This window comes from Bos grunniens, chromosome 8, assembly GCF_055505025.1.
Source record: "Bos grunniens cultivar Pamir isolate PY7600 chromosome 8, Bosgru_T2T1.0, whole genome shotgun sequence".
In the NCBI taxonomy this organism is placed as follows: Eukaryota; Metazoa; Chordata; class Mammalia; order Artiodactyla; family Bovidae; genus Bos; species Bos grunniens.
Window position 1 is genome coordinate 23,388,540 of NC_141172.1, and position 23,584 is coordinate 23,412,123.

General features: G+C 41.1%; 1 protein-coding gene across 5 annotated transcripts in view; it reads left to right on the plus strand.

Annotated features, from left to right (window-relative positions):
• The window catches only part of SLC24A2 (solute carrier family 24 member 2), a 292,853-nt gene extending 270,018 nt beyond the window's left edge, over nucleotides 1-22,835 (plus strand). For all 5 annotated transcript variants that reach the window (XM_086414937.1, XM_086414940.1, XM_086414939.1 and 2 more), the window contains 3 exons: nucleotides 7,144-7,233; nucleotides 9,981-10,147; nucleotides 13,565-22,835. In XM_086414937.1, the coding sequence (XP_086271063.1) occupies nucleotides 7,144-7,233; nucleotides 9,981-10,147; nucleotides 13,565-13,814 (507 nt within the window). In that variant the 3' untranslated portion in view covers nucleotides 13,815-22,835. The remainder of the gene's footprint in view (nucleotides 1-7,143; nucleotides 7,234-9,980; nucleotides 10,148-13,564) is intronic.
• Nucleotides 22,836-23,584: the final 749 nt, after the last annotated feature.

Below are 23,584 nucleotides of genomic sequence, written 5' to 3' on the forward strand. Positions count from 1 at the left end.
TCATTAGGTTTGATCTTGCATAAGTTAGCTTTTGTTGTATAACATCCCAAAACTTAGTGACTTAAAACAAGTATTCTTTTAGCCCATAATCCTCCGAGTTGGCAATGTGGCTGAGGCTTGGCCTGACAGTTCCACCTCTCACTTACATAGCTGGAGGCTGGAATGTCAGCTGGAATACCTTGATTCTGTTCCACGTGGTCTTCTGTCCTTAAGCAGTCTAGCCTGGGCTTATTCATATGACGGCCAAGTTCCAAGAGTAGTGAAAATGAAAGTCACAAAGCCACAAAGATCTAGTTTAGAGCCTGCATGCTGTCATTTCTACCACATTCTATTGGTCAGAGCAAGGCCTAAGGCCAACCCAGATTCAAAAGCTTGGGAAACAGACCTTATCTCTCCATGGGAGGAATTATAACGTGATATGGCCATTTTTTTCAGTCTGCCACTGTCCTCATGTCTTGCCACAGGGCCTCTTGAAAAATTACCCAGGGAGAGAAGAGACACTTGCTACTCCTCAGAGCCTGGTAGCTCTGCATCCTGAGTAGTTTTTGACTTACCCATGGAGATGAGCATCCTAAACCTTGACAATAATTACAATGAAAACAGGATTTTTTTAAATGTATACACATCTAGTTTCAGAGTAAATTATACCCCCACTTGTTTTTATTTCCACTTAATTTATATGCAAATTGTATGACAGTATTTGCTGAATTATGCATACTTTCAGCTCAGATAATTAATGTGGGTTTCACATTTATAGTTTTCTTAAATTAGTGGCTTTGTTTTAAAAGTCCAAGAACTGAAATGCAACCTTAATGTCTTTGATGAAAATTGAAAATAATAAAGGAAACAAAGACCCCCCCAAAGTTATATTCTCTCATGGCCTAGGATGGGTGTTCTTCCAAAACAGGAATGCATGAGATACCAAAACATGACCCATCAGATCTAGGAAGGTACTTACAACTCACCCAGGATTTTGCAGTTTCTGTCATGCATTAGTTCACTCACCAAGTATTTATTATGCGTCTACTGTGAACCAAGGATGGTTCTAGCAAGGATGGAGTGATTGGGGCCCTGAGAGTTTGAGTGACCTGTCCAAGCAAGACCAGCTAATAAGAAGCAAAGCCAAGACTCTAAGCCAGATGTCTGAGGTCATTTTCACCTCCCTGAGTTTCAGTTTTTTCATGTCTTAAAAATCAAATTGAGGTTAATATTGTCTAATAACAACTCCCATTACTATCTGAGCACTTGTTCCATGCAAGGAATTTGATAGACATTTCATCTGCATGAAATCCTCAATACAACTAGATATTGTTATTCCCCTCATTTTACAGAAACTGAGACATAGAGAGATGAAATAATTTGTCTCAGGGCACATTGCTGGTAATTGACAAGCAAGGATTACTACTGGTCATAGTAATCCAGAGACCATACTTTCAATCTTTAACAGGATTGCTTTGAAGAACTTTGTTAAATATGTATGCCCCAGAACCTTGCACAGAGGAGATGCTTGGTGAATATTTTTTTTTTTAATTTAAATAAGTAGATGGCAAATTTGTGCCACCAGCTAGTGTCCAGCAATGTTTTCTAAGCCAAGAAAGTATCATTCTGATGTACTAAAAACTTCTAATGAGAACATTAGCTATCAATTATACAAGTAAACCATTACATTGGGAACAAAATGGACACATGTGCCAGCCAGCACATGGACACAATTTGCTTTCTGCTAATTGGTGTGAGGCCCATCCCACCAGATGTCAGAATGAGCCACCATTACAAACCAGGAATTGACACACCAGACCTTGGCTTGAAGAGCTCTTTCTTCCTTGCAATGAGTATTAAGTGTTAGTTGCTCAGTCATGTACAACTCTGTGTGACCCTGTGGACTGCAGCCCGCCAGGCATCTCTGCCCAAGGGATTCTCCAGGCAAGAACACTGGAGTGGGTTGCCATTCCCTTCTCCAGGGGATCTTCCCAACCCAGGGATCGAACCCAGGTCTCCAGCATTGCAGGCATATTCTTTTACCCACTGAGCCACCAGGGAAGCCTTCCAATGAGACTGGTAACTAAATAACTGTACAGGTTCTACTGGGCAGTGATAACTGGAATGAGACCATAGAGTCCAAAGAAGGGGAATAATCCAGAAAAAAATGAAAGAAGGAATTACCTGGGCTGTGAAATTGGAAATGATAAGGTACTTTGATGGTCCAGAAACACTTAACCAAACTGCTGATGCATGAAAAGTTGATGCTTCCAAAGAAAGAACTGTATGGGAGGCTGGGTGAGGCAGATGGTCGTACAGCTGGAATGCTAGTCTGTATTTCCCTGATGTTCTTTATTTTCTGACATTCAGAGCACAAGCTAGTATTATGATGATAATGACCATTAAGTGTCCAAAGCTGGGTATATTTTGAGCATTATTGGCCCTGTCTTTTCTTTAGAAATGAATATAACCTGGATTCCTAACATCTAAGAATATGTGCTATATAGAGTCAGACAGACCTAGATTTAAATTTCATGTCTAGTTCAAGATCTAGGTACAGAATAGGTGCCCAGACTTTTCCTACCCCTAGTTAAGGATGAAGACCTGAAATTTTACAAAGAAAAATTATTTTTAATCTTTTTTTTCAATGAGCCCCTAATCCAACACTAGGTACATTTATATGTCAAATAATTACTAGTTAGCTTCTTGATTAAGACTTGTAAAAGATGATGCTGTGAAAGTGCTGCATTCAATATGTCAGCAAATTTGGAAAACTCAAGAGTGGCCACAGGACTGGAAAAGGTCAGTTTTCATTCCAATCCCAAAGAAAGGCAATGCCAAAGAATACTCAAACTACCGCACAATTGCACTCATCTCACACGCTAGCAAAGTAATGCTCAAAATTCTCCAAACCAGGCTTCAGTAATACGTGAACCATGAACTTCCAGATGTTCAGGCTGGTTTTAGAAAAGGCAGAGGAACCAGAGATCAAATTGCCAACATCCGCTGGATCATGGAAAAAGCAAGAGAATTCCAGAAAAACATCTATTTCTGCTTTATTGACTATGCCAAAGCCTTGACTGTGTGGATCACAATAAACTGTGGAAAATTCTAAAAGAGATGGGAATAACAGACCACCTGATCTGCCTCTTGAGAAACCTGTATGCAGGTCAGGAAGCAACAGTTAGAACTGGACACGGAACAACAGACTGGTTCCAAATAGGAAAAGGAATACGTCAAGGCTGTATATTGTCACCCTGCTTATTTAACTTATATGCAGAGTACATCATGAGAAACGCTGGGCTGGAGGAAGCACAAGCTGGAATCAAGATTGCTGGGAAAATATCGATAACCTCAGATATGCAGATGAACACACCCTTATGGAAGAAAAGTAAAGAAGAACTAAAGAACCTCTTGATGAAAGTGAAAGAGGAGAGTGAAAAAGTTGGCTTAAAGCTCAATATTCAGAAGACTAAGATCATGTCATCTGGTCCTATCACTTCATAGCAAATAGATGGGGAAACAGTGGAAACAGTGTCAGACTTTATTTTTGGGGGGCTCCAAAATCACTGCAGATGGTGATTGCAGCCATGAAATTAAAAGACGCCTTACTCCTTGGAAGGAAAGTTATGACCAACCTAGACAGCATATTAAAAAGCAGAGACATAACTTTGTCAACAAAGGTCCCTCTAGTCAAGGCTATGGTTTTAATAGTAGTCATGTATGGATGTGAGTTGGACTATAAAGAAAGCTGAGTGCTTTATAAATAAAGAATTTATACTTTTGAACTGTGGTGTTGGAGAAGACTTTTGAGAGTCCCTTGGGACTGCAAGGAGATCCAACCAGTCCATCCTAAAGGAGATCAGTCCTAGATGTTCAATGGAAGGACTGATATTGAAGCTGAAACTCCAATACTTTGGCCAGCTGATGCTAAGAGCTGCTCATTTGAAAAGACCCTGATGCTGGGAAAGATTTAGGGCAGGAGGAGAAGGGGATGACAGAGGATGAGGTGATTGGATGGTATCACTGACTCAATGGACATGAGTTGGGGTAAACTCTGGGAGTTGGTGATGGACAGGGAGGCCTGGCGTCCTGAGGTTCATGGGGTCGTGAAGAGTCGGACACAACTGAGCGACTGAACTGAGCTGAACTGAACTGAACTGAACTGAAGCATCAAATATGAATTACAGAGGTTTCCACTAATACATTGATTTGAACTGGCTCCTTTAAATCTTTAATTCAATTACTTATTTTCTGCCTCTTGACCGGGAATGTTTTATGCTTCAGGGATATTTTTCGGATGAGAAATATGTTGAAATAATTTGATTCTGACTTGTGACACTATATCAATGAACAGATATGCAAATGTACAAAAACTTAAATAATAATAAAATAATATTTACATACTTAGTATGTTAACTAACCTGGAAAGGGGACAGTCTATGAAATGAGGACTCTCCCAGGATATCCAGTCCATGTGCCATGTTATAGTGTGGAGATTATACTCCATATCCTCCCAGAATGTTCAGAATCAAACTAAAAACAGGCTGCTGCTCAAACCACACTTGTGGCCCCACATCACAAGAGGGGCCCTTCTCTTCCCTATGACACAGCATGGCCGTGGGAGATAAAATGCTCATTACACCTAGGGTCCTGAAACAGTGACTTGTGACCAGAGGAAAAGAATGGAGACTCTAATCAGCTAAATGCCTTGCATGGGGAAACTTGGCACTGGCAATTCCAAGGCTCAGATAATCTCATCTCCAGCTGGAGCTACCTCCTTGCTTTAAAGGAATTTGCTTTTTGGACTTTTCTGGTGGTCCGGTGGCTAAGTCTGTGCTCCCAGCGCAGGAGGCCCAGGTTGGGTCCCTGGTCAGGGCTCAGATGATAGAGTATCTGCCTGCAATACAGGAGACCTGGGTTCAGTCCCTGGGTCAGGAAGATCCCCTGGAGAAGGGTAATGGCTACCCACCCCAGGATTCTTGCCTGGACAGAAGAGCCTGGCAGACTACAGTCCACAGGGTCACAAAGAGTCAAACATAACTGAGCAACTAACAGGGAACAAAGAACCTATATGCTACTGAAGATCCTGCGTGCCACAACTCAGACCCAGGGCAGCCAAATAAAAATAAACACATTTTTTAAAAAAAGGAATTTGCTTTCAAAGTAACTGTCTCAACCTCCACTTTGAAAATTGATTACTTTTTTCCCATAACCCATTAAATAGTACTCAGGTCCTCAGAAAGAGTCTGAGTCTGAAATGTGAAAATATTTCAGCCAGATGTTTCAGGGGAAACATTGAAAAATAAGATTGTGGCTACTTCCTGGGGTCTGATGTTTTTCCTCAGTTGAATCAAGACCACTGGTCTTACAGACATCCATACTAACCAGTGGCCCAAGAAAAACCACAGCCATTGAAAGAAAGAAAATGATTCTTGTGAAATTTAACAGAACCATGTGAATGATAATGAAAACATATATTAAAAACTTGAACTAAGTACAGAGAACGCAAGCCTGTTTGGAGCGATAAGACTGTGTTTGTCATTATTGATATTCAAAAGATTACCGTGTACAGGTTTATCTTTTGCTGTTAATGAAGCTCTCAAAAGCTGTGGCAGAAGTGTTCTGTGTGACTGCCCAAGGTCAGCCCTTCAGACAAGTGAGATAGTATTCATCCAAGTCAACTACATTTATTTCTCTGGGCAGAATTGGATGGTATTATCAAAGCAAAAACTAAGATTGTCTCTAAAAGTGGAAAGCTTTGAAATAAAAAGTGTTTGGCAATAATAAGTGGCTCTCTAAGAATATTATGCTTTCTGAGCATGTTTTAAAGGATCCCAATTTGCAAAAAGAGCATCAGTAAGACACCACTACCATCCAACGCAAGCATGGATTTCCCTGTAGTGGGATCAATAAGAAACATTGCATTTTGCTATCTGATTTGGGCCGATGTTTGAAAGAAATTTGAAAAGTGCTCATCCTGTAAGCCTGAGATTGCACAAAGCCTAGGGCTAAAAGCCCAATTCCGTAGTTGGACATTACATAGTTAAGGGTAGAGAACAGGAGAGGAAACATTCCCAAGAGTGTCTACTCTGCGACTCCCGTGGAGAGCAGCGCAAGTGGGCATTTGCTACTTGTGTGGCTCCAGTATCTGAGAGACTGGCCATCCTCGGGAACCTGTATTAACTGTGGTGATAGCTTTTTCTCTGTGGCTTTTCCTCATAATCCGCGGGGCTGTAAAATGAGCCCATTTGTTTTTGAAACTATTGATCTTTCTTGTTAAATGTAATTAATCCCATAGGCTTTCTGGCAGATGGATTATTATTAGGATACATGAGTCAAAGCGATAGAGACTGATTCTCATGAACTTGAAGAGGAGGTAGAAAAGGGAGCAGGAGAAGGAGGGGGGATATGGAGTACTGAGGGGTTGAAGGCAAGGTTGAGAAGCCAAGCCTTGGGAAAGGGCAGGAACAGAGAGCATCTGAGCACCCAGCAGTAGGAACAGACCTTCTCTTCAAAAGACTGCCATCTCAGGTGGGACGAACTGAGAGTTGCATTGACACATATACATTACCATATGTAAAATAGATAGCTAGTGGGAAGTTGCTGCATAACACAGGCAGCTCAGCCCAGTGCTCTGTGACAACCTAGAGGGGTGGAATGGGGGAGAAGTTCAAGAAGGAGGAGATGGATGTATACTTTCAGCTGATTTATGTTGTATGGCAGAAACCAACAACATTGTAAAGCAATATCATATAATTAAAAATAAATTTAAAAAAAAAGACTTCCCATCTCAGCAGCCAGTTTTATGATGGCTTGGCTTCAACCAATTTCACATTCCCGAGAGAAATCTTAATGTCCCAGCTCAACCAAGGGTTACTGATGGGTTTCCCCAGTGGCTCAGATGGTGAAGAATCTGCCTGCAATGCAGGAGACCTGGGTTTGATCTTTGGGTAGGGAAGATCCCCTGGAGAAGGGAATGGCAATCCACTCTAGTATTCTTGCCTGGAAAATCCCCTAGACAGAGGAGCCTGGCAAGCTTCAGTCCATGGGGGTCGCAAAGAGTTGGAGACGACTGAGCGACTAACACTTTCACTTTTCACCAGGATGGCAGATCACCTCGGTTAGTACTCACACTCTCCCCTCTTCCTGGTTCTCTTGCAGTCATCAAGGAAGTTTTTTCCCATCACGTTTTTCGGCTCCATCTCCTGGATCGCCGTCTTCTCTTACTTGATGGTCTGGTGGGCACATCAGGTAAGACCTTGAGAAGGACACACATCTGCCTGGCTTTTCTCTTGGCTGCCAGGTGGCTCATCAGTGTGTTTGCTTTCTGAAACTGGCACAAGGGTATAGCAGCTGACACACATATTCCAGGACTAAAGGAATTCACTCCACTTAACTTTCCCTCGTCTCCTGGCCTTTCTCTGCAGGGTGGAATCAAGTTGGCATAGCCCCAGACAGCTGTGTGGAGGAAAGGCAAGTCTATCCACAACTTGCCCTCTGCAGCCTGAAACCAGGCCAGCCCGGGCCTGGAGGAATGTCAGGGTTTTGCCTAGCTCTGCGACACTTCCTTTCACTTGGACAGCCACTCACCTCACGTTCTCATCAAACTGGCTCTTAGGAAAAGACGTGGAGACAAAATGGTCTCCTCCTTGAGCCTGAATTTACAAACTATTTCACTTTTACTACTTCTAACTCAATACCAGTCGTAATGCCCATCACCAGAATAAACTCTCAGGAATTGTTTGTTGTAACACATGAAAGGAAAAAGGAGGTACAAAGGTCTTATGTTCGGTCTTATGTTCTCAGAGGTACTAACAGTTACCGTTATTGACTGAATGTGTACTGCCTGAATATGCACAATTCACCTCCCTTTGTCCTTCTACGTGGGTATAAATTCTGTGGGGCAGGTAATATTATTATCCACAGTTTACAGATAAGAGTTAAGCTTAGAGCTAATTAAAGTTGTTTTAAAAATAATCATAAGATACCACTTCACAACCATTAGGACAACTACAACCGAAAAGACAGACAATACCATTTGTTGATGAGGGTGTGGAGAAACAGGATTGCATATATTTTTCAAAACTCACAAAACCGTACACTTTTTTTAAAAGGGTGAATTTTCCTGTATGGAAATTACACCTTAATTTTTTTTAGAAAGAACATATGGCATCACTAACAAAATCCACTGAAAATATTGGCTGATAAACCAAGTGTTATTCCTACAATGTATTTCATATTATTCCTATCACAGTTATTTTACTGACATTGACTTCAGATTACTCTTCTTCAATATTTCCAAAAATCATTGGCCCCCTGAAGACATTCTGTTTGCCCCCAAGTCATTATTTTCTACATTCACGAAGAGATGTTTCCTAACAATATCCAACAGAAATCACCGCAGAAGTTTCAATCCCTGGGTCGGGAAGATCCCCTGGAGAAGGAAATGGTAACCCACTCCAGTATTCTCGCCTGGGAAATCCCATGGACAGAGGAGCCAGGCGGGCTACAGTCCATGAGGTCGCAAAGAGTCGGACACGATTGAGCACACCTGTTAAAAAAAGTTAAAAAGCTGTTTCTCAGCCTCCAGATTTCCAGGCTATGAATGTTTGCCATTTATAACATATATAATGGCCTTCTATAATAATTATTTTTATTCTTCCATGTACAGATAAAGAAAAAAAAGTGATTTTTTTCACTTACTGGAATGTATTGTTCCTATATATTTTTCTTTAGCCTTCCTTGAAAATATCATCCTACAAGCTTCGATCTTTTTCTTTACTTTTTAATGATTATCTTAATTCCACAATCTTATTCTCTTTTCATTCTTTTGTAGAAAAATACAAACACAATCCCTGGAACAACTATAATTATCAAAAATAAAAAGCACAGACATACAGAATGCACAAAGAGAAGCCTTATTTGCCAATAATGAATGAGACGTTTCTCTTTCTTTTCACCAAAGAAATGTTTTTCTCTTTCAAAACATCCAGACAGCTGATCAAATAACAGATTCTGTTATTAAGTCTGTAGCACTAATTCTGTCATTTGCACCTTTGACCCGTAAAAGCTATAAATGATAGGAAGTGCACCATTTAGTGCTCAGCTATTTGTTATGTGCAGGTTTGCCAATTAGCTGGTTCCCACTAGCTTAAAAGCATAGTTGGGAGCTGCCTTTATTTGACGGTCACACCGCCCCAGAGCCTAGGGAACTGAACTAGTATACCTGCCCTCGTGGTTCACTGCTCTCCATTAGAAAGTGACAGCTACATGAGCTATATGTCAATTACGTCTCAATAAAACTGGAAGAAAAAGAAAGAAATTGAGGACCAAAGACATTACCCAATTGGTCCAGTTAGCACTAAGTCAAGTACTTAATAAATGCCAGAGCCAGACTTGGAGCAAGGTCCTCTGATTTCCTAACTGTTGCTTTCAGCAAGGCTGCCTTGCTGACTTACAGTCCTATGTTACCAAACCCTAAAAATCCAAAATCAAGTTTTCTGTGGAAATGGTACAATCTAAAAATGTTTAAGAGTGGGTTACAGACAATAGGAGATGTTAAGGGAAAATGGGGACACTGGGTATCAATTCTTAATCTACAATCATAAATTAAGGGGCACATTTGCTACACGATCTGGTGCCATTGTCAGGCACTGGCCCATGGGGCCAATGACCAATTGGCATTTATAACTCTGATCTTCTGCTTCCTCTGCCTGGTCTTAACAAAAATCAAATAGAGGCTGCATTCTAGTCTTCCAGAGCTCTTTTTTCAGATTACCTATTTAATCCTTGTGCCAACATTCCTGATCTCTTGGGTCTGAGTATCATTAAAATATAAATCTTTCTGTCAACGACTGTGGCTTATTCATTGTTATTATCTCAACACCCAGCACAGCAGAGAGTAAGAATTCATTAAAAGGGAGTTGCATTGAAATGTTAGTGGTCTTGATGGTTTTGTGACTTCAAACACTCCTCTGTTTGCCCGTCATGGCTTTTAGGTTGGAGAGACAATTGGCATTAGTGAAGAGATCATGGGTCTGACCATTTTGGCCGCTGGGACTTCAATCCCTGACCTGATCACCAGTGTCATAGTGGCCCGGAAGGGACTTGGGGACATGGCCGTGTCCAGCTCTGTTGGAAGCAACATTTTTGACATCACCGTAGGGTGAGTAGAACTCATTATATAAAGGGTCACATCAGCTCCACCACTGTCTTTGTCTTCTTAGAAGCTTGTGAAGTCATGACCAGTATCTCAGAGCCCAAAACCAACCCATACCAACAGAAAGAAAAGACTGGTAGTATCATTCAGTCTCACCAACTCCATTTTTTCATTTTCACAGAACTTCATGAAGAATAAGTTATCCTTGGACAGGGAGAAACACACACTTACATAGAGAGCGGGTGTTGTAGTAAATACTTTGAGAGAATTTCACCTAAAAAACGGCATTGGCTACATGTCATGAATATTCAACATTCATATGTGACTGAGATACTCTGGTAGTTTCACAGTACTTTTTTTTCCCATGTTCTAATTCTAATTAAAGTCCCCACCAGCCTCAGATGAGATTTGGAAAGCAGACTAAAACATAGGCCAGGAAAAAAATATCCCATCTCCTTCCTTGGAAAACACTGGCAGGTTTGACATTATCATTTCTTTATCCAAGCCGGTGAAGATACTCTAGGTTTTTTTGAAAGTCAGATAATGAGCTCTGTTCTTACAGTTAAGCAAGCTGAAATTCTCAATATGAATAATCTCTAAAGTGGATCTGACTGGGGAGAGAAGCTGTTACTTCTATCATTTCATTTAACATGTCCAAAGTAAAAGTAGTCTCAAAAGTAACCCCAAAAGGCAGTCCCCTGAGAAAGTAAGACATAGGATATTATCCTTGTGTTCCTAGAAGCACTGGCCTCTTGGCACTTGAGTTTGGAAGACCATTAAAAATGAATCTTTCTCATTGAACATCGTGTTCAACACTGTTCTCACTTATCCTTTCCATTACCTAATATATAGTTTTTCATTCAGTATCTACCACATATGTGGTACATACATTTTTGTCTGTCTCAGCCACACGTGAGGTGCGTTTATCATCCCCACTTTTCAGGTAAGGAAACTGAAGGACGCAGAGTTCACACAACGAGTAATGAGACAGCTGGGATTTGAGCAGCGTCTATGCTCTCAAGCCCAGCATTATCTGAACATAAATTATCTGAACCCTGCTCTGAGCTTCACTGTCTGTCCCACCTTAGAGTTCAAAGGGGCCCTCTCCTGCCACACTGTCTTCCTTTGCTGGCATCTCTCCCTCGAGACCCCTCAGTGCTTGTCTGTCTGGAAAACTCCAGCTTACCCTTCCAGTGTCAACTCGTGTCCTGGTTTTCTGATTCCTTTAAGCCTGGCCTGGAGGCTCGTGCTCCTGTATACACTCTGTGTATCTGTAGCTCCCCCTCTTGTCAAGGTCATGTATATCTGTCTGCTAGACTGTGAACTCCCCAAGAACAAGAACTCCCCAAAACCTAACACAATGTCTAATGCATGGCAGTGGCTTGGCACATGTGTGTAGAATGAATGGATGGATGAGTGAATGAATGCCTGAAAAGGTGTATTTTTAAAAAGAGGGACATCCCTGGTATAAACAAGTGTTTCTCAGTTCTACTGCCCACACATTTAAAGTAGTTTTCTTGGTCAATACCTTGTACAAATAGAAAGAAAATATTCTGTAGTATAAAAAGAGAAAATCTTACATGGGAAATGTTCTTTGAGATATATTTATCATGTTTTCAAAAAGTATTCTAGTGAATTACAAAATGCTTTTTGTTCACTGTTCTTATACATATGTTGTAACTTAAATGGAGGTTTAAAGAAAATCATCCTATGTTATAACTTAAATGGAGGTTTAAAGAAAATCATCCCTAATCCTAGTACCCCCAAACATTTAACTTTTGTGCATTTTTCTCTTAATATTTCACAAAGTTTTCTTAGTGAATAATCAGTTTTGCTCTGTTGGAGGGCTTTTATTTTTCCATTTTAAAGCCATTTATGCCTAGCAAAGAATAGGCCTCGAGTAAATTAGTAAGTCAGCCATTTTTCTAAGTTTCTTCATAGCTCTCATAATTAATATTCTACAGCTTCAAGATATTCAATCTTGTTACTTTCAGTTTAACCATTACCCTTTAGTAGGACCTTTGTATTTTTTCAGTTTTATGATAGCATGAGTGTTTTATGAAACTTTATAAAGAGAAACATCTCTTTAAATTATTTTATTAGGGTACATTTTTAAAGAAATATTGATGGATCAAAGATTATAAATATTTCAATGGCTATTGATGTAGTATATTTTTCCAAAAGGTCTCTTCCAAGAATTTATACCAATTTACAATATTATTAGCAATATATTGAGTGTAACAGTTTCTCCATAGTCTTGGTAGCATTTTCTTTTTTTTTTCTTTTTTTTTTTATTTATTTATTTTTTTAATTTTTAATTTAATAATTTTAAAACATGTGTTCCCCATCCTGAACCCTCCTCCCTCCTCCCTCCCCATACCATCCCTCTGGGTCGTCCCAGTGCACCAGCCCCAAGCATTTTCTTCTTGATACATACTCAAGGTAAAGGATTTAGAAATACACATAAAGCATAATACAAGCCAACATATAAGCATATATAAAACATAAATACAAACCAACACCTCTCTAATTCATTATTGAAATTAAATTGCTATTTTTATGTGTATCCTTTTTATAGAATCATATCATGGGCATTTGCCTGTATCATCTTAAGTTTATGATTTTAATAGCTATATAACATTACATTGACTTAACAGTTTGCTATTTAACTAACTGCCTGTTATATGAGATTAAGGTGTCCTGATGTTTCACTACTCAGAGTAACACTGGAATGATCATCTTTCTGAAACAAGTTGCCTCTGCATTTTGAATTATTCCTTCTGCTTGATCCCTGACAACCGAACTGATAGGTCAGAAGTATTAAAAATGTTGTATTTGCCCCAAAGGGTTTTTACCTGTTTGTAGTTCTGTCAACCGCAGCTTCACCAGAATTGGATGTGTGCGTGCGTGTGTCCTTGTCAGTCTCTGTCTCCATTTAAACAATAATAAGTTGGCCATTTTCACTGCTAATTTCTATACCCTTTTCAACATTTTATCATCTCCTCCTGTCACGCTGTACACATCCTCCAACTCATCTCCTTAGGGCTAAGGATAACACTTTAGTCTTTGAAAGGAATCCAAAAAAAAATTGTTTCAAATCAAATTCAGACACATGTATAATTTTTTTTTAATTAAAATTGAATAAAAAAAGTGAAAAAAAAAAAAGAAATCACCTGCAGCAACCTTTGATCTTATTTAACCAGAGAACAAATTCTCTCTGCTCTCCCTCATTCTGTCAGGAAATAAAGGTTTTTAAAGGTCACTTGACTTCCATATATGATCGCCTGGGCCAACCAGGCGCGAGTCATGGTGAACTTAACAGGACACTGGTTTCCGATCAGACCCCAAGCAGCTCATGTTCCATCCTGTGCCTTCCTCAGCGTGTCTGACTATGCCCCGCGTCTACGCTGCTTCTCCCCACAGGCTCCCGCTGCCCTGGCTCCTCTACACGGTCATTCACAGGTTCCAGCCCGTGGCCGTCAGCAGCAATGGGCTCTTCTGTGCCATCGTCCTCCTCTTCATCATGCTGCTCTTCGTCATCCTCTCCATCGCCCTCTGCAAATGGCGGATGAACAAAGTGCTGGGCTTCATCATGTTCGGCCTCTACTTTGTGTTCCTGGTGGTCAGCGTCCTCCTGGAAGACAGAATCCTCGTGTGCCCTGTCTCCATCTAGCAGGAAAAGCCATATCTTGAGCCAACAGCATGGACAGTCCCTCCCCGCTCTGGGTTGTAGGCTCTGTGACCTCCGGAGAAGAGGCAGCAGGCCCACAGCCCGGGGCTTTCTGAGCGTCCCTCCTTGGCGGATTTGACGAGGGATGGATTTGCGCAGGGCCAGCTCGTTTCATGGGGCTGCTCCCACCCTTGCCTCCTGCAGCAGCTCCATGCAAGTGACAAACAGATCCCCGCATCTGGGGCTTCTCAGCCTGCATCGCTGACAGGTACTCCTTGCTGGTCAGAGGTATATTCGTCATAATGATGCAAACAATGACAAAAGTGATATATATACATATAAAATATACATATTATATATAGATGCACCTGAACACACCCCTGCCTGTTCCTGTACTGATACCTCTCCTTCCACACCTAGAGAGTAGTCTATACCTGTATACAGACACAAAGAAAACTTATATATATATATATATATATATATATATATATATATATATATGAAGTCATATGTATATATATATATGAATACAACTGCATCTTTTCAGGGACAGCTCTAATATATTTCTAGTACCTATTTGAAGAGGGGCATCAACCTTCAGTCTGAGCTTTACCTCTTAACTGCAAGAGGTGAGCTGAGAGAATCATTGCTGTGAACTTCAACCTACCTTGGACATATTGGGATTCTGCCTGGTATGACGGCTGTTTAAGGAATATATGTTGCAGGAGGTAGGGCTGGGTGGAAAGGGTCCATAGAGAACCTAATATGAGCCCTCCAAAACATTCCCACAAGCCAAACTGGGAAGACCATCTGCCCAATCTAACTGAGGTACACTATCTGAAACCCACAGGGTTATTGGGACATCTGGAGGTAAAACCCAGGTTGGGCAGATGCTGGTTTGGGACAAGGGGGAGGTGACCAGGGTTGGGTTTGGGAGAGGTTGTTTGTTTTTTTATATAGTGCCCCAGCATGCAAGTAGAAAATATGATTGCAAACCAAATTAGTGCTCTTCTAGGACAGCAAAACTATATAAACTGAACCTATATTGTTCCAATGCATGTCCCATTATCATCCAAAGAAGGGGGCACATTTAGCTGTAATTGTCATTCAGACGTATCTTGATGCTAAGGTGCTTGATGTATAATCAAAATGCCTGCCAAGAGAGCCTGGATATGCACTAAGAAATGCCATCCAGCAGAGGTGCTCAGTGGAACTTGCTCCCTAACGGTGTGGTTCTTTAAAGCATCTTCCAGTGTGGTCATCAAGGGCTTCAGTGGCTGAAGAAAGACATCACTCCTCCTCCAACCAGTAGAACTAGATTGACGCGGATCGGTACTGCGTGGACTGAGGCAGCTTAGAGCTGTTTGGAAAGGTGTTTGTTCACCAGGACGTTTTCTGGGTCCTCTTGTCTGGTAGTTCCAGGACCAGGACTTGGTCTCTCCTGCCATGAGGGTCCCCACCAGGGAGTCTTTCCAGCTCACAGAGTGCACTGCAGACTATGCTCAACAGCCTCTTTACACTGGCTTCAAGCCAGTCACTCTGAGGTTCTGATTTCCAGAGCATTCATGGGACATTTTCATTTCATCCATTCAGTACTCACAAGTTCTGTTTGACACTTTATATGATTTCTCAGGTCTATGGCAATAAAACCAACAGAGAAAAAGGTGAGGCAGACTAAATGAGTGAAAAATATGCAGTTTTTCATTTCCCCAAACCTTGCATCCTTATAATCATTTGAAAGTAAATAGAAGACACCCCTTATCGTGTAGCCCTCCTACATCTAAGTGGGCACACCCCGTGTCTGAGGACTACTCCATGTGATTTCCTCTCCCCAGTCTGTTGTGTCAGTGCTGCTGCTATGATCTTGCTGTGAGCGCATCCCTCCTAACACAGGGAGACAGAATGCAATGCTCACAACGGAGTAAAGATCAAGATCAAGCTCAGCATTCCTTCCACAAAACCTCAGCTCACCCTACACAGCACAGCAGTCACAGGCAGTGCCCACTGTTGCTCTTCCGAGTCGAGGCCCAATGGGAAAGCAAGAAGCCACAATGGCAGCAGCCAAGATGCTGGCCCAAAAGGCCAGCTTCCCAGTCTCTCCAGCTTTGCAAAATTGAGTGGTCAGTTGTATGAGAGAGAGATCCAGGTATCCTGCTTCAAGGGCAGGATTTTGTGTTGAGACAAGAATTTGTGCTGATTCCTTTGAAAGAGAAGGAACCAGTGAACATTGAGTTAGACACTCTGATGGCTTTCCCTGTGTGTTACTTGAAGGGGAGCAGAGTTGTTTGTTGTGTAAATATATATTATTGACTGGTTTGTTGTGTGAAAGAAGGATTGAATAGGTGACTGACTCAGCAGCAGATAAACTGTGTAAATCCAGAAAGGATGAGAGGTGTTGGGTGCAACCCTGTTCTTCTGGCTCTTCCCTGCCTCCTGTCTGTCTGTCCTGTTCATTCTCAGCTCACGGTGAAGACTCATACAAGCAGCCTGAAAGCGTTGACTTACCTGGGAGCTCCCTTCTGAAGGAGTGTTGTCAATCATGAAAATTGATTGCATTTGAGAAGATGCTATTTCCAAGCCCACTTCCCACCTCAAGGGTGTGGCGTGTCCACTCGCTTGCCGGTATGCAGGCGTCTGTCCCCCATAAGGTGTCTGTGAGGTTTTGTGCTGGACTTGGCTAAACCCAGAGAGAAGACTATAGGTGCAACAGTGGATCTTTAAAAGCATTTGAATTATTACCATAATTATAAGAAAGAACTTTCCACAACATGGTTTTCTGAGTAGCTCATCCCTAGGGCCTGTATAAATACATATGTATCTTCATACCAAATCTCTCTGTACACTGTATATCACTTACATCATCACCCTCTGACCCAATTATATTCAGAATTCAAAAGCAGGGAGCATCAAAGTTTGCCTTAGTGAAGGAAAAGGGAAGACATGCACACCAGTGACCAAAGGGAACATTTCCTCCTGCTCGCATGAGGTGTGCTTTGTCCACAAGGCCATCCAAACATCCACATAGGCACCTTTCTTGTATATTTTCTTGCCCCAAGAATATAGATTCACAGCCTTAGAGAAGTCGCCAGTCGTACCGCTAATGTGGATGTAGAGGCAAAGAATACACGATGGAAAAGTACAGGGGGAAAAAACTGAGAGTACCGATACCCTCTTTGCTTTTCTGGAGCAGGGTATAAAATATCAAAAATTCAAGAGCCCACCTCTTACTGTTTGATCTAAAATAAACAAGCTGTCCCCAAGTGGCTCCCTTTACCTGCAGTGAACCAAGCAGGTCTTGCTTGCTGTCACCTCCCCTGACACCCTAGGCAGGCTCAGGACAGAACAGCTTGGCTCGCGCTGAGAATACTCAAAAAGAACCTTCTCAGTTGCATCTTGGAATGCCCATGCTGAGTCCAGCTGCCTTCTGAACCTGACTAGACCCTAAAGAACTGAGGCTGGAGATGAGACGATCTGCAGGCAGCTTCCCAAATCTAAGCTGAGCCAGGCGGGGCAGATCAAGAAAACACAGCCATGCAGAGACTAAGGCAGAGGGATGTTATCAGTTTGGCCGATGCAGCAGAATTTCCTAAAGCCTTGCCCAGAAGATTATAAAAAGAGGCAGGGAACTGTTTCATATTCGGGGAAAATGCTTTGTAAGGCTTCTAACAGGTGTCAGCTGACAGGGGCCATTATAATTTATTTTCTAGGGAAGACGTGATTCAGGTGTTTGGAGGCCTTTCGGCTAAACACAGCTGCCTTGCCAATGAGACATTTGATAATATTAATGTACATCCCTGCTGGGCAGGGAAATTAAGCCCTCTCCCCACCATTGCTTACAGCTCTTACACTCCTCTGTGACTGGAATGAGCTGTCAAGGGGAGCCCTGCCACCCCCAGACCACCTTAACAGAAAGCTGGCCAGGGATGTGACAGCAGCTAAAGCTGCTGGCCAGAAAGACAGCTGGAAAAGATGGGACTAATATTAACCACTCTGCTGAAATCGCTAATTGGCATATCTGACATGGGTCTAATGCCCATCTGAATCCAAGCATTTCAGAAAACTTCAATCTGCTTTCTTCTGTACATATAACAACACACACACACACACACACACACACACAAGATTAAAAGCATGCCATGCTCCCTACACCTGGACAGATTATTACTCTAATAATTAAGTGGCTGTAAGTAGCAGCTCTGCTGCTGCTGCTAAGTCACGTCAGTCGTATCTGACTCTGTGCGACCCCATAGACAGCAGCCCACCAGGCTCCCCATCCCTGGGATTCTCCAGGCAAGAAGACTGGAGTGGGTTGCCATTTCCTTCTCCAATGCATGAAAGTGAAAAGTGAAAGTGAAGTCACTCAGTTATATCCGACTTTTCGCAACCCAATGGACTGTAGCCTACCAGGCTCCTCCATCCATGGAATTGTCCAGGCAAGAGTACTGGAGTGGGGTACTTCTCCAAGTAGCAGCTCTGTTCTAGAAGAAATAAACCTGTTCTCATGGTGATTTCTGGAAAAATCAACTGTCTCCTGAAAACTTGTTTCAGAAGCTAATGTCCAGACTTGCTAAGCCAGATCTTACATAACCACTTGGCTTAATATTTTTAAAAGACTTATCCTCAACTCCTGAACCTCCCTCAGAAAGACTGTCTTCAATTAGTAGGTAACGGCTGGTCATGAAGAGAGTTAGTGCAAAATAATAAGGAAAAGGAAGAAATGGAGAATTAATTTACTTTTACTAGGATCCCCAAGAAAGCCAGTGTCCTGTTGAGATATATATATATAGTGTTAAATAATGACAAATTTCAGGCTTTTTTTTCCCACTGAAAGAAGTTTACATAGAGCCCCAGAAAAAAAAAAATGTTCTCTGTCAAGAATGCCTTGGGAAGAAAGGTAAGGGCCTCCACTCTACTGCTCCTTGCCTTTGTAGCTTTGTGTTTAGTTTTTTAATCCCACAGCTTCCTATTCTTTGAAATACCTAGCTGACAAGAAAAGCAAGCAAGACATACTCAAAGCCAGATGAACTCCTTCCTTATCAGGAGACGATCACGCTTGTGTTCCCCCCACTTCACGGGGAGCTTTAAAATGGCACTGACTTTGGCCAGATATCGCCGTGAGCGTTTAGATGACTGTAGAAGACACAGGTGCGCTCCTGTTTGTTGAGGAAGTCGTGCACGCTTTCCACCTCGATGCCCGTAAACAGTGTGCTCACTGCCACTCTCCCCACTTCCCTCCCACCCGGGGCATCTCCTTGCCCGGCACCCCCTGGTTTCCATCATGGTCTTTGGTGACACTTTTCTTTAAACAAAGTGAGAATAGGCAACAGGACCCAGAAATCCCCAAGTCAGCCAGGTTTTTTAGAAAAATCAGCCTGTAACTGTGACTGGATAGACAGCTCTATTCAAATCAGTGAACAAATAGTGAGAGACGCTATGGAACACCAAATTAAGCCGAAGCCCTTCCACTAAATGATTGATTGACAGACTGAAACACCTTAAAGAATTTTTTTAAAGGAAGTAAAAGACTTTGGTCTGAAAGAGTTCCATGGAATTTACCTTGAGTTTGCCAAAGGTTTAATTCTGTCAAGAGAGCTTGTTCAACCTATCACCCTGATCCAAACGACAGCCCCTTTGTAGGAGGAATCCTTAGCACTGATGTTCCTGGTATAACCCAGACCCATCAACTGTTAACATTGACAGCCATCATGTCAGAGAAGTCTTCCTCCAGTTCACCCCTGACCCCCCAGGGAAATGAGTTTACCTTTTTTTTTTTTTCGTCTGTTCAGCAGAAAAGAGCTACATCTGGGCACTGTTCACTATTTACCCCTACAGAGCTGGGAGTCACCACTATGGGACCCTTTCTCTATTTTCATCCAAAGTATCTTTAGATTTTTATTTCTGAGTCTTTTTTTTCTAACCCTCAATAATTTTTAAATTCTTCTCTACTAAGCCTTTAAGATGCTTGATGTTGCTCTGAAATCAGGAACCTTTTGACTAATCATGACACAAGTATGAGGTATGAAAAAGATGGAAGGACAGCCTCAGACCCAGTGTTTGCCCCCGTTTCAGGACCTCTCTGTGGCCCTTACCTTTTAGAAATTCGCACTTCGTTGCTAATTCACACTAACCTCGTGTTCCCTGACTTCGTATCTTTCTGCAAGGCATTCGGGTGCATTTGGTTGAGTGTTCTTACCTCCAAGAGTCCCTCTTCCCTGGGCCTTACTAAGTTTCAATCTGTTTCTTTCTAATCCCACTTCCAATCTTCAACTCTAGGTTGGGCTGAGTGCTTACTCCCCTTCCAGGTTCTCACCACCAGCCTCCCCGCTTCACTTGTACCTGGCAACTCTAATGAGCTTTTCCTTCATCTTTGCTTTAAGGTGAAGATAGAAAAATGCTAGCCCTGGGTCCCCAGCATCTTATGTTTTTTATAATCAACTGTTTCTTCAGGGTGGGGAATTCCTCCTCAATGATACTAAAATGTGTACAGAATTCACCACCACAAGAGACTAGAATCTCAACTACACCTTAAGAGCACCAGAGGGCCTGGACTCAACAAGTACTAATAGGCATTTGTCCTCTGGTGAAAAGTTGAGGCTCTGGTGAGGTCAAATTCATGCACTTAGTCTTTAAGGTCACAATCCTACACTCATTAAGAACTCAGAATGGGGGAGACAGCACTGGAGATCATTTAGAAACTCCGGATCTACACTTACCTGCATTGATTTACCAAAAGGAATTTGCATTTTTGCTCTCAATAGGAAACGGGGGAAATGACTGGACTGCCTCTCATATCCCAGTCTTGCAGCACATTTACTTCCTTGTGTGGTGGGCTGGATGGGAATTGTAAGATCGTTGACTGGTGTCCTGGCCCGGGAAAATGGGCTGCAGTTCACCAAAAGGCTGGGAACTTGCTCCTGCATTCTCACATATTAGGTTGCACATTCCTTTATAGTGGATCTGAAAGTAACTAAGACTTTGAGACTGATAGTCCTTGAAAAGCACTCAACTAAACAAAAGAGAATACTAATTTTTTAAATCATGTCATCACAAAAGAAAAAGAATGAATGTGTGGATGAAGCCTGCCTGAATCCCTGAATAAAATAATTTTAAGGATGAAATTACATGCATGAATTAAGAGTAGAAAATTCTTTGCCATTTAATTAAACAAATCTCTAATTCTTCTCATCAGGATAAAACTGAAGGACAATGGATGCCTTTTGGGTTTTTTAATTTTTTAATATTGCACTTTATAGTACTTCATAAGAGACAATTGTCTTAATTAAAGCCATAAAATACCAATAATACATATATTCAGGGCTTCTGAATATAGTCAATCAATAAGCAGTCCATGAGTCATTCCTGTTTTGTATTGTTTGTTGTAAATTGGAGTTTATCTGTTCTCTTTTTAAGGCATATAATTATTGTTCTAGACAATCCTAATCTACTGATAAAGTTTAGATGTGTACTTTAATAAAACTGAAAATCAAAGAAATTTTTCATTTCACAAAAACATTCTTCACTTTCAAAATAGCTTGTTAAATAGCAAGTTCTAATACTATACTGGAAATATTTTCCTTTTTTAAGTTATAGATTTATTGTTTTTCAGGAATCCATTTGTTATGTAAAGCAAGGTTCACCCATAAGAAGAGTGAAATGGATAATTAGCAAATATACACCTGGAAAATTTAAGGTTTGAGTTCTTATATAAATACAGGATGGGTCTAAGAAGTTCCCTTATAAAAATGGCAAATAGAGATATACAATTTATCAATAATTTATTCTGCCTAAATTATAAACCTTCCTTGGGAAAACATGTAAAACAGAAGAATTCATAATGCATTGGGTTTTTTTTTCTTTTCTGCTAAACTACATAATTCCTGGCCCAGTATGGTAGACTACTTACATACGTATACATACAGATGTTCCCACAACTGAAAACTTTAATGTTATACTTCAACAGAATTTCTTATATGATTTGAGTAAAAGCTAAAAAGAATGGCTAAAAGGCACTTAAAAGCCTAGAAATATCAACCACCTGGGTACCTAAATTATCCATACAGAGTAAATAAGTGTGTTAAATTGACCAGCCCCATGAACTTTATGTTTAATTGGCCATTTGCCCTAAAGAAAGATTGTCTGGACCTGGAGGCGATGATGCTTCTGTTGGGGGCTGTTTTGTGGTCAGAAGTGTTTCTTGAAAGTGCAGAGACTCTCCATCTGGACGAGGGGACCTCTGTTGGCATACAATTCTGTTGAACCCTGCACAGAGTTCATATGTGTGCCCTGCGTCTAGCCTGGATGTTTTTCTTCTGCTCCACTTTAAAAAAAAAAACTCCAGAAGCAACAGCTTCCATCTCCAAGCAATCTGCAGTCTCAAAAGAGCCATCACAGAGTAACCAAAACTACCTTCCTGGTTTAATGAAGTGGCTGCTAGCACTAAAGGAGAGGTAAATTATACTTTTGTTCTTTGCATCATGTTAAAACATAGAACAGGTTATCAACATTGACCCCAACATAGGCATTTGGCCTAGAACTTGCAAACTGTTTCTGGAACAGGTTATATTACAGATATCAGAATGCCATTTTTGTAAAGGGTCTTTTTAGGGATAGATGTCATCTCACGTTTCCTCCATTCACCTCCATTTTAAAGACGCACTTGCCCCTACAAGAATCCAGCCGATGCACTTCCAAATTACTTTTGTCGTTCTGTGTGTGTTTTGTTCAATATGAGCAAGTTTTCGCTGGCTGACAAGACGTATGGAAATTTTGCATCAGTTTATCCTCTGTGAATATGTCTGTACATAGATTGAAAGCTATATTTATTTGTAAATAGGCTGTTTGGAATAATATGTTTCTGTCACATGGACTTCACTCTGAAAAAGGGCGTTTCTTCACTGTGTTCATGTTACACTTTCCACACCTTTGTGCTTCTACTACTGGTAATCAACTCATAGAATATCTCACTTTATGTAACTAAGTCTCCCTGGTGTGAAAAGTAATAGAAATAAAACTATTGACTCAAAAGAAGTGTTGTTTTGGAATAATCCTTACCTTTGGCTAATTGAAACTCTCAAGATCTCAAGAAATTGACACACCATTGTAGACATTTCACTGCAAGGATTCAAAGGAACAGAGGGCAATCAGGACTTACTGTTCATTTTGACAACCATTTACTGAGTGTTGATTAATGTCATTTGATTTTTAAATTTCAGAGAGAATCTTGAGAACTGAAAGGACTACTCTAACAACTGGGTTTTAATTAATTAAACATATTGAAAATTATAAATTCAAAAGCCTAGTGTTCCCTAAGCCTTTATTTTTTTTTCCTTTTTTTTTTTGTTTACTTTATTTTTTAACTTTACAATATTGTATTGGTTTTGCCATATATCGAAATGAATCCGCCACAGGTATACATGTGTTCCCCATCCTGAACCCTCCTCCCTCCTCCCTCCCCATACCATCCCTCTGGGTCGTCCCAGTGCACCAGCCCCAAGCATCCAGTATCGTGCATCGAACCTGGACTGGCGACTTGTTTCATATATGATATTATACATGTTTCAATGCCATTCTCCCAAATCATCCCACCCTCTCCCTCTCCCACGGAGTCCAAAAGACTGTTCTATACATCGGTGTCTGTTTTGCTGTCTCGTATACAGGGTTATTGTTTCAAAAAGTCTTGTATAAACCTATTACTTGTAGATCAAAATAAGAAGTTGCAGCTTTTTTTTTTTTGCTTACTAACTGGTAATTTTAAAAGATTTAATTCTAAATAA